Below are 11,121 nucleotides of genomic sequence, written 5' to 3'. Positions count from 1 at the left end.
ATTTATTTTTGAGATGCACAGAGAGAAAATATGGTGGATAAAACATCCTGTTGGGTTTTACGCATGACGCACAGCTTCCTCTGTATCTTCAACAACGACCTGCTCCGTGTTGCTGCCACAATCATTCTTTGTGTTGTGAAGATTATTTAGATGCTTCAGGAATAATCAGATTGCTGCTGCAAAGCAAGCGGTTTGGTTGGCTACATGTCCCTAATAAAAGATACAGGCAACAACAGTCGGCCGGGCAGAAAGCTGATATTTTAAAGTGATCTTATCAACACATTCATGGAGATTTAAAGAGGAAAATAATTATTAAACAGAAATAACTAAAGATAATCAGCCAGCAAAGCAAATTTCATTGCCTAGAAAGAACCATGTTGCAGCCGTTTCAAACCTGAACAGCAGATAAAATATATTATTATATTTATACATGAGTAGCTTTGTCATTTTTTCCTTTTACTTTTTATGGGAGTAGTTGTACTTTTTCTTGAGTAAAGATTTTAAGTACTCTACCTGCAACTGGCCAGGAGCAGCAGCGCCGACATGGTGACCATGAGACAGACAGCAGAGATGAGGTCAAAGCAGCAGTTTGTGGTCAGACTGATGATGATCTGGATTATTTAGTTATCTACTCAGGGGCTCAGCTGAAGTGAGTTCTTTACTTTAGGGGTGTTAGAGGGATTTTGAAAATATATTATTATAAATACATTTGTACTGTGGCTTCATTAACTAGCAGCTGTTCCAGGGTTTTATGGTATGTAGTCGGTTTTGTTCTAGTTATATTATACTCCCTCTCTCTGACCCTCTTCCCTCGAGGAATTTGTTTTGGTGTTGAGGTGCTGCTCACAGACAGACATACAGTCAACATAAATAAATGTAGAAATATATAAATACCTACGCCGTCGATTTGACGCAGAAGTATAATCTGGGATTGGCTCCAGCCGCCCGCAACCCTGTACGCAGGATAAGCGGTTGATAATGGACAGTTTACTGTGTGCAACGTTGCGCTGCAGACTTCAAGGTATGTTTTCTCCCGGTTGGTGGGCGTGTCAGAGGTGTTACCCAATCAGCAGCCACACTAGTGTATATTAACACTGTCATAATAAACAGGCAGTAAAGTGCATCGCCCTTGCGCACACAGCAGGGCGTTCAACGCTCCGCCGTGTACGTTGAAATAAACGTTGCTTCCATCCTCTGACTGTGGCCGGCGGGGCTTTTATTGTGAAGTAGAGCGGAAGTGTGAGAGTGTGTGTGCGTGCAGCCTCCGGGGTTTCCTCCGGGACTGACCTGCTCTGTGCAGCCGGACTTCGGGCTTCAGCACGGCCTCCAGCAGCCTCCTCTGGCGGCAGACCTCCCGCTCTGCCCGCTCAGCTCTGGCTTCGTACTCCGCCACGGTTTCCTCGAACACACCGACGATCTCCTCCGCGGCCGCCGCGAGCCGCTCGGTGAGCAGCGCTCTCAGCGCCGGGACTTCCGCCGGTTCTTCTCCCGTTTCCACCCGCAGCAGAACGTCTTCAGCGGCGGCGCTGATCCGCTCGTGGACCGACACCCGCAGCAGCTGCACGGCGCACATTTTACTGCTTTCTGCGGAAACGTCCAGCTTCAGACAAACGTGACGGAAGTTGAACTTCCATATATGGTTTGTCCCAGAAGCCACCGCGCACAAAACGTGATGACGTATATCTTGACCGCTCGGCCCACGCATAGTTGTTAAATAAAAAAAAGAGCCGTGTCATCAGTTAATATTTACTGTACTTTAATTATATATTATTCATACTATAATTCCTGCAAATACTTATTTATAACAGCCTAATGATAATAATAAAGCAATGTTTCAATTCATACCGCTGTTGTATATTTTATTTCTTCCAAAGTGATTTTAAGTTTCACAAAACAAGAATCGTTGTATTTTGAGACGCTAACAAAAATGTGGCATTACTGCACAAACTTTTCTTAAATTAGCCACTCGTTGCCAAAGTAAGTGGATAGATAACTTTGAAGAAGACCTTAGTCGTTAATAATTCGCCGTTGTTTACGCTTAAAGAGTTCGAGAAGCGCTGCTAAAGTTAGCTTATGCTAACGATGGAAAACTCGGGCAGAGAGGAGCTCCTTAGGCGGGAAGATATGGACGTGGCAGTTAATAACGAAAAACGTAACATAAGAGAGATTCGCTCCTACGCTTGTCAAACCGAAAATGATGAAGAATGCACTTTTTCTCAGAACACGCCAGTGAAACGACCAACTAAAAAGACTAAAGGTAACCAAAAAGAAAACAGACACTCCTGCAAGGCGTTAACGTTAAACGAGGAACCAACACTCTCCGAGCTACAAAACACCATAATTACAGCCGTCTTTGGGAAGATAAATGAAAGAGCTGTCTGCTAAAATACAGTTCAGATAGACGGTCTTAAAAAGTCGCTGGACTTTTGGCGTAAGGAAGTAGTGGATTTGAAAAAACAGAACATGGCTCTCAGAGACAAATGTGAGCAACTCCAGAAAAAGTCACAGAGATGGAACTTAAAGTCAGTGAGAAAGAAGATACCATCTGTCGGGCCGTGCTACCTGTCTCCGAGTCCGAGAAGGTAGTAAGTGCAACAGATGTGGTCCATAGAATCAAGGACCCAAAGATAGAGGATCCAACCAGTTAAAGAGAAAATGTTTGTTCTTATATCGCCAAAACAAAGGTGCTGATTTTTATTTTATCCAAGAAACTCATGCTGTAGAAACAGATTGGAGGAGCCAGAGGGGGAAAATGTGTGGTTTTCCTCTGGTAGGAACAGGTCAGCAGGGGTCGCTGCACTACAGGGAAAGTTTAATGGTCATATTATCAGCCAGTTAACAGATGTTAATGGTAGATGGATAATTCTCCTAGTAGATACAGACCAATCTCAGTTTATTATTATAAATATTTATGTCTCCAATAACAAACAAGACAGCACAATTATATTTTCAGCAATAGAGAATAAAATTAATCAGCTGTTATTACAGATCCCCTCAGCTAAAGTTTTATGGGGAGGAGACTTTAATACAGTGATGGATGAAAACATGGATAGATGGCCTCCTAAAGATAAAGTAATGAGTGAATTAGGAAACATATGTGGATGTAGGATGGATCTTATTGATATCTGGAGAAATAGACACTTAAACCAAAGATTATATACTTGCAGTAATAAGGATAGATCTCAACAATCACGCATAGACTTCTGGTTGATCTCCTCAGATGTAGAAGACAAGGTGGATTAGTGAGAATAGAACCCTCTGTTTTTACAGATTATAAGGCTATTATGATTATAGTAAATATGAGGTAACTTTAATAAGGACTATTGGAAATTAAATAAAACACTATTAGAAAATACGGAATTTAAAAATGAAGCCCAAAAAATTATTGACAAATATTGGAGACGAGCAAATTTATTGAACGAGTTTGGAAAATGCTGGGAATTAATGAAATACGAATTTAGAAATGTCATTTGGGAAACGGTTTGCTAAAGCAAATAAAGAAAGAGACCCGGATAATTACAAATATGATAAGATTATTAGAGAAAGTACATTTATCTGGAGAAGAACCGAAAGAACCGTCATCTCTACAACTTGAATTGGACTAAATATATGAAGAAAAGGCGTCTTCGTCAGATCCACAAGAAAGTGGCTATAACAAGGTGAAAAATGCACTAAATACTTTTTTAATCTAGAAAAGAGAAACTATGAACAATCATCACTTTGTAAACTTAGAATCAATAACATAGAATGTGAAGATGAAAGAACAATTTCGCAAAATGTAGCCAATTTCTATCAGACGTTATACGATACCGATTCTGAAAATGAAGGCAATATAGATTTGTTTCTGAAAGACATAGAAAAAAGCATTAAGGGGGCTGATGACAGTTTTAAATCAGTCTGTGACCAGAAAATTAGTTTAACAGAGCTACAAAAATGTATTGACTCTTAAAGAAAATAAATCTGCTGGTAATGACGGGTTGATAAGTGAATTTTATAAAGTCTTTATTAAGACTGTAGCCCCATTTTTAGTGTCTGTATTTGAAGAAGCCAAAGAAAAAGGAGCTACCACTTACTCTGCGTCAAGGTCTTATTAAATTGATCCCCAAACCAACAAAAGATAAATTGAATATTGAGAATTTGAGGCCAATTAGTCTATTAAATAATGATGCCAAGATATTTGCTTTGATCTTTGCAAAAAGATTAAAATCAGGATTGGATAATATTATCGATGAAGAACAATCTGGATTCATACCTGGTAGAAATATATGCAACAACATGCAGTTAATTCTAGATATGATTGATTATAATGAATATATAGTGGACAATAGTTTTATTTTATTTGTTGACTTTTATAAAGCATTTGACACAATAAGCCAGTTTATGTTTAAAGTCATTGAATGCTTTGGATTTGGAAACCAATTTCTAAATGCTGCCAAAACACTTTATAAAAGGTGCAACAGCTCAGTTAAAACACGGCCCCTAGATTTGATATTGGTGATAAGACGAGGTCGTCCCCTCAACCCCTTTCTGTTCCTTCTGGTAACACAAATTATGGCTGTACAAATAAGAAAAGGGCAGTTTCAAGATATAGTGACCTTAAATAGAGAATTTAAAGGATCTCAACTGGCAGATGATTTGACTATATTTCTGTCAAATAAAGAGGAAGTGATCAAAGTCATTAGTTTAATGGAGGATTTTTCTATTATTTCAGGCTTAAAAATTAACCGGAACAAATCTGTATTATTACCATTTAAAGAATGTGACCAATCAGAAGTAGACGACCTGTGAGGAACACCGTTACATACCAAGGTGTAGTTATAGACAGGAATGAGAAACTCTGTAGAAATCAAAACTTCAGCCCTATAATTGAACAAATAAAGAGAAGGTTCAACATGTGGTTGATCTTTCATTGAACGGCAGAGTTCTACTTTCTAAAGCTGAGAGAACATCCAGATCTGTCTGTGTCTCCTTATCATTGGAAATGCCGGCTGTAATATACAAAAAACTAGATGCAATCCTATTTAATTTCATATGGAGGAATAAATGTCATTATTTAAAGAAAGATATCTTATGTAACACAAAAAGAAAGGTTTGAAACTTTAAACAATTCTTTCAAAATTAAATGGCTAACTAAGTTAATTACAGAAAATGATAATATTTGGAACTCCTTCCCTAAAAATATAGTTAACTTAATGGGTGGAATTGAATTTGTATTAAAATGAGACTATAAAATTGATAAATTACCTGTAAAGTTATCAAATTTTCATAAACAAGCTCTGCTGGCCTGGAAGTTAATTTACAAGCATAATTTTTCACCCACAAATTACTACATTTGGAACAACAAGAATATTCAATATAAAAATAAATTACTATATTATGAAACATGGGCTGCCAATGGTGTTGTATTAGTTAAACAGCTTGTCGGCGCTGAAGGGCAGTTACTAACTTATGAGGAATTCCTCGCTGAATTCAGTTTAACGGTTACGCCAAAAGAATATGCAGTGGTTTCTGATGCTGTGCTGCAACTTCTTAGAGGTTTGGTTAGTGAGGTCTCAAGGATCCAACCATTTAATAGTAGTTTATTCCTTGGAGAAAATGATATTACTAAAAATAAATGTTCAAATAAACATATTAGGAACTGCATACAAGGAATAACTCTTCTTCAGACTCTTCTGGACTTCACTTTATGGAGAAATTAATTGGCAGAAAATGTGGCTTATTGTAGATAAATTCAAAGTAATAGAGGTTTCCTTTAAGATATTACATCGTCTATATCTGGTTAAAAAGACGTTTGAGAGATTTAGATTGAATATTGAGTATTTTTGCACTTTCTGTCGATTCCATGAAGAAACAATTTGTCATTTATTTTATCAATCTATACACTGTAGAATGTTTTGGTGGGATGTTGAACTTTATATGAAAAGGAAAACTGGACAAACTTCAGGAAAAGGACATTTTTATATGTTTTGAAAGAAACGAGAAGGAAAAAGACGTAATTTTTTTTGTGCAGTTGGTAATAGTATTGGGGAAATCCACAAGAAACAATGGACTTAGCCGTAGCAGATAGGGTTAACCTCCATCGTGTTGCTGTGCAGCCTCCGGTAACGTTACTGCAGCTATGATCAGCACTTACGGAGTTTCTCAACTCCGAAAACGTTTGAACACATTTTCGATTTGCCGCCAATTTTCGTAAAACTGCCGATATTCGAAATCTATATAGTTGATTTCTCGCCTAAAAACTTCTCAGAAGTGAATTTAAAGTTCTGTTGTTGGCTTCTAAAGAATAAAACGGTTTGCATTAGGATCTATACTGTACGTGAGCCGAGATTAACGTCATCACGTTTTGTGCGCGGTGTCTTCTGGGACAAATCACATTTGTAAGTTCAACTTCTGTCACGTTTGCTGGACATACGTGGCTTTGTGCGGACAAAGAGTGGGGACCTAATCACGGAGTGGAGTTCTGCGTCGATGACGCTTCGCTTTTTTAAAATAACCTTTATTTAAAAATCTAAATCAGTCCATTACATATTCATAATAGCAATAAATACCCACAATATCCACCAATTTAAACAAATAAAACCAATACATAAATAATTAACCACATTTTTCAGAAAGATAAATAACAGAGGTCTAATCAGTAATCAGTAGTATTGTTTTTATATCTTTCAAAGCTTTCATATAAAGAATTAAGTCCTTCATTAAAACCAAAAACAGACGTCCTGCCTTCATAAATCTACACTGATGAATAAACTGTTTAGCCAAAAATAATTAAACTGTAAGTCTCTTTTTTTATCCTCCAATATTACTCACAAAACTCAAAACCCCAAAAGATTTTATGTAATTACAAGCAAAAAACAAATGCTCTAAAGTTTCCATATCGGCATCACACAAAGTACAAGTCCAACCATCCGTCCATCGTCGACCGCTGATCCGTGGTTTAAAAACCTCATAAGGCAACAAGCCTCTAACCAAGTTCACCACTGTCTGTGGAATTTATAAGCATTATGAGTTGTTTCTTTGTACACTTACATGTGTTAATAAATTAATTATAACCCAAAGAACTCTGAAGAATTCCCACTTGGATCGATCAAATGTAAAATAGAGCAGACAGCTCTCCCCCCACTCCCAGTGACATAAAGATACACCTTTTATTCCAGATGGCACCAATATGTGCAGTGAAGTTTAGAAATCATTTTTCAATAAAAGAGGACCTGCTCATGAAATTTAGACAACTTAACGGGAAGTTTAGCAGCAGAGAAATCACACTTTAATAGAAACTCTGTCCCCCAACATTTATATTTTAGGAGGATTTAAGCAGAAGCCGTCACTATTTTGCATGAATTTCTGTCACTCATTCATAGCATTCATTAAACACATCTCCTTTTCTTACACAGTGATGTCTGTTTCTCCAAATGAAGTTAAAATTAGTTTGATTCATTGATGTAATTCAATTATCAGGGATGGTATATAAATCCAAAGATTCGCTGTTCTTTACACCGAACTCTCTGGTTTTCCTGCCTTGATATAACCATCCCTGAATATTTCACTTCCATTTTAACTGGAACACCACACAGATCCACTGGAGGGGGTTCACGTGGAGCCGTTAGTTCACAACTGTAACCCAGACGCTGCAGAGAACCTCTTTATCTTCTCCAGAGGGATCTGTTCTGCACGTGGAAGAGATCAGAGATCATTCTGCGACTAAAATAAATAACAAAGGTGAGAAAGGTCAACCCTGCTGAATCCCTCGTTCAACCTCAAATCTTCTAGACGTTCCTTGCGGGAGAGAAACTGAACTATTGATATCTTTATACATCATATTTACTGCTTTAATAAATTCAAAATCTCTAAAGTTTTCATTATAAATGGATGTTTAACTGAGTCAAAGGCTTTGTAAAAATCTGAAAACAAAATGAAACCATTGTCTTTGATAAAGTCCTTGTAATCTAGAAGCAGCCTGATATAAAGATCTGCCGACTGAGTTTCACTAATTATCTGTCAGAGATTTGCCTACTGACATTTGCTTTAAAGCTGAATCCAACTTCTTCATTTTAATCACAGTCACATCTTTATTTAAAACCTGTCTCAGTTTGAGGAATATTTTGCTGAACGCTTTCAAGAAATCATAATTAATGTTCTTCTGAATAAGATGAATAATTTAGAGCAGAATTGATATATTTCTTCTGAAATCTTCTGTGTTATTCACCATCATTTATTTTATTTCTATGAGGTGTTCCTTTCGCCCTGTTCATCTCTGGATCTGACAGAAGCTCTGTGGAGGAATAAATGATCTAACCTGCCTTGTAAACTTTCTTCCACTTTTCTACAAACATCATTCATTTTTTGAACCAGTTTAAATTCATTTTCTCTTAGCTGTTATGACGCTTCACTCAGCGAACATCGAACCCTGCTGGACCGGAGATTTTTTATTTTTAATACTTATTTTTACTTTTAAAAATATTTTATATTTTTTTATTATTATTTTATTTGGAACACACACTTTGTTTTATTATTATAAAACTAAAAACTAAAATATTATTTTATTTAATGAAATGTGTGAAATTAATTGTTCTTTTGTAATTTATTTGTAGCTTTGGCAATATTGTTGTTCTACATTGATGCCAATAAAGCTCAATTTAACAGCAGCTGAAATGTATTAACGAATGACTTTTATAATAATAATCTTTATTCTTTTCAGAACTTTTCAGAACCGTGTTACAAAGTGCTACAAACAAATATAAAACAGATTAAAGTTACACAATAAAAGCAAGGAAACACTTGAGAAAACAGTTAAAAGAAAGATCAATAAATAAAATCAACTAAAATCAGGAAAGGCTGTCCTGTAAGAGTCCGTTTTAAGAAGATTAATAATAACAACGTCCTGCTAACTCTTAATACAAATATTCAGACATATGAAATCTAAATCACATGAAGTTTCGGACAGCAGGCTTTATGTTCATATTGACCAACGGTTCTCTTTTTCTGTGAACGCCAAAAAAGTTCATTTGTCAGCTTTTATTTCACTCAACATTCACAGTTCTGATTTCATATAAGCACAGAACAGCTGTTCCCAAACACTGAATCACATCCTAAAAACTAGCAAGCCCGCCACTAAAACACCAAAAATAAAACTTAGAATAAATAAAGATAAACACACAACTTTTCTTTTGTTTGTACACAAAATGACAAAAACAAACTTTAGTAAACAACTAAATGAAAACGTGTGTGAGAGAGTAAAGGCGCGTTAAGATGCTCTCCCTGTGCGCGGCGGCTATAATGAGCTCAGTTCATCTACAATAATATCTGCTTCTGTGGTTAAAGGAGAATAACGACAGACATCAGCTTCCAGCTCCAAACTAATAAAACGTGTTGAAGCCAAAACATTTCCCAGCAGCCACTTCTCCCACAGCAGAGTCCAAACAGTGCTTCCTGTTCTCTACAGTTAGGCGTCTGATTGGAAATGGTCTCAGTAGATGACAGGATCTGTCTCGTCTCTATCCTTTCTATTGGCCTCCATTTCTCCTCCTGTTTCCTCCCCTTTCTCTCTCTCCCTCTTTCTCTGCCTACATGAAGCTGACTGTGGAAATGTTGTCATCATTCATACTGATGGACTGCTGATATCATTGCTGTCCATTCTGCAGCAACACACAGAGGCCAGAATCTTGTCTATGAACCCTTTCCTCATGAGGACATACAGGACCAGGTCTGCAAGAGGACTCAGCTTAACTAAGATGAGAGACACGATGTTGAGGGGCACGTCAGGGTTTACTCCCAGGTAATCAATGATGTTTAACAGGATATAGAGGACCTCATCATCGTTGACTCGCAATAATGAAATGATTTTGGGCAGGAACAGCAGCGTGTAAATAAGCAGCACCAGAACCAGAATTTCCACAATCCGTCGTTTTTCATCCGAGGGGACCGAGATGGAAGCAGACAGGGCTTTGAGGGTCCCAACCAGGAATAATATTAACAGTGGGAAGGGATGGAGGAAGAGGACGGCGTAGATTATGTTTGTGACCCTAATATCTATAAAGTGAAAGTGAATGACGCCACAGACAGCAGAAAGGACCCAGACCAGGACACAGAGCGCCACAGAGGTCTTGATGGTTCGTCTGAAGCGGTACCACAGAGGGTGGACGATGACCAAATACCTGAAATACAAGATGGACACAAAGTCTTTGAGGAGCTTCAGAGTTATAAACACATACAGGATAGACAGATAGATACCTTTCCAGGGCGACGCAGACCATGAAGGAAACACTGGCCATCAGAACAGAGAGGTAAATATTATAAAAGGTTATAAATAAATTCACATCGTCAGGTGGTGCCACCTGAACGATCATGCAGCAGAACTGAAGGAGGTCCGTAATGAGCAGGTTGATGATGTAGATCGGAGCAACGTGGTCACTTCTCACCTGCAGGAAAACATTGGTAAAAGTTAACAGCTGTAAACAAGTCCACCTCCTCCCAAACATGTCGTGTTGCTCAGAGCCATCAAACTTTTTATCTAACCCGCCTTTGTGCTGCTGGAAACATCAGATATGTCACGCTGGGTGGGGAGCAGAGATGCTCACAAGTCTCTGAGCTAGAGTCCAAGTCAAGTCTAAAGTCTCTGAGCAAGAGTCCAAATCAAGTCTAAAGTCTCTGAGCTAGAGTCCAAGTCAAGTCTAAAGTCTCTGAGCTAGAGTCCAAGTCAAGTCTAAAGTCTCTGAGCAAGAGTCCAAATCAAGTCTAAAGTCTCTGAGCTAGAGTCCAAGTCAAGTCTAAAGTCTCTGAGCAAGAGTCCAAATCAAGTCTAAAGTCTCTGAGCTAGAGTCCAAGTCAAGTCTAAAGTCTCTGAGCAAGAGTCCAAGTCAAGTCTAAAGTCTTTGAGCTAGAGTCCAAGTCAAGTCTCAAGTCTCTGAGCTAGAGTCCAAGTCAAGTCTAAAGTCTCTGAGCTAGAGTCCAAGTCAAGTCTAAAGTCTCTGAGCTAGAGTCCAAGTCAAGTCTAAAGTCTCTGAGCTAGAGTCCAAGTCAAGTCTAAAGTCTTTGAGCTAGAGTCCAAGTCAAGTCTCAAGTCTCTGAGCTAGAGTCCAAGTCAAGTCTCAAGTCTCTGAGCTAGAGTCCAAGTCAAGTCTA

The 11,121-nt window shown here is 38.0% G+C and overlaps 2 protein-coding genes across 2 annotated transcripts in view; both read right to left on the bottom strand.

The window, feature by feature from the left end:
• The window catches only part of LOC123976564 (gastrula zinc finger protein XlCGF57.1-like), a 4,714-nt gene extending 2,974 nt beyond the window's left edge, over window positions 1–1,740 (bottom strand). Inside the window, exon 1 of the mRNA XM_046058843.1 lies at window positions 1,288–1,740. Coding sequence (XP_045914799.1) covers window positions 1,288–1,705 — 418 coding nt within the window. The 5' untranslated portion in view covers window positions 1,706–1,740. The remainder of the gene's footprint in view (window positions 1–1,287) is intronic.
• A 7,098-nt stretch (window positions 1,741–8,838) lies between these two features.
• The window catches only part of LOC123976725 (G-protein coupled receptor 4-like), an 8,229-nt gene continuing 5,946 nt past the window's right edge, over window positions 8,839–11,121 (bottom strand). The window contains exons 4-5 of the mRNA XM_046059075.1: window positions 10,231–10,418; window positions 8,839–10,154 (exon numbers count right to left, since the gene is read on the bottom strand). Coding sequence (XP_045915031.1) covers window positions 9,599–10,154; window positions 10,231–10,418 — 744 coding nt within the window. The 3' untranslated portion in view covers window positions 8,839–9,598. The remainder of the gene's footprint in view (window positions 10,155–10,230; window positions 10,419–11,121) is intronic.

Source organism: Micropterus dolomieu, linkage group LG09, assembly GCF_021292245.1.
Source record: "Micropterus dolomieu isolate WLL.071019.BEF.003 ecotype Adirondacks linkage group LG09, ASM2129224v1, whole genome shotgun sequence".
Taxonomy (NCBI): domain Eukaryota; kingdom Metazoa; phylum Chordata; class Actinopteri; order Centrarchiformes; family Centrarchidae; genus Micropterus; species Micropterus dolomieu.
Note: the sequence above shows the minus strand (reverse complement) of the source record. Positions and strands in the feature narration are given on the sequence as shown.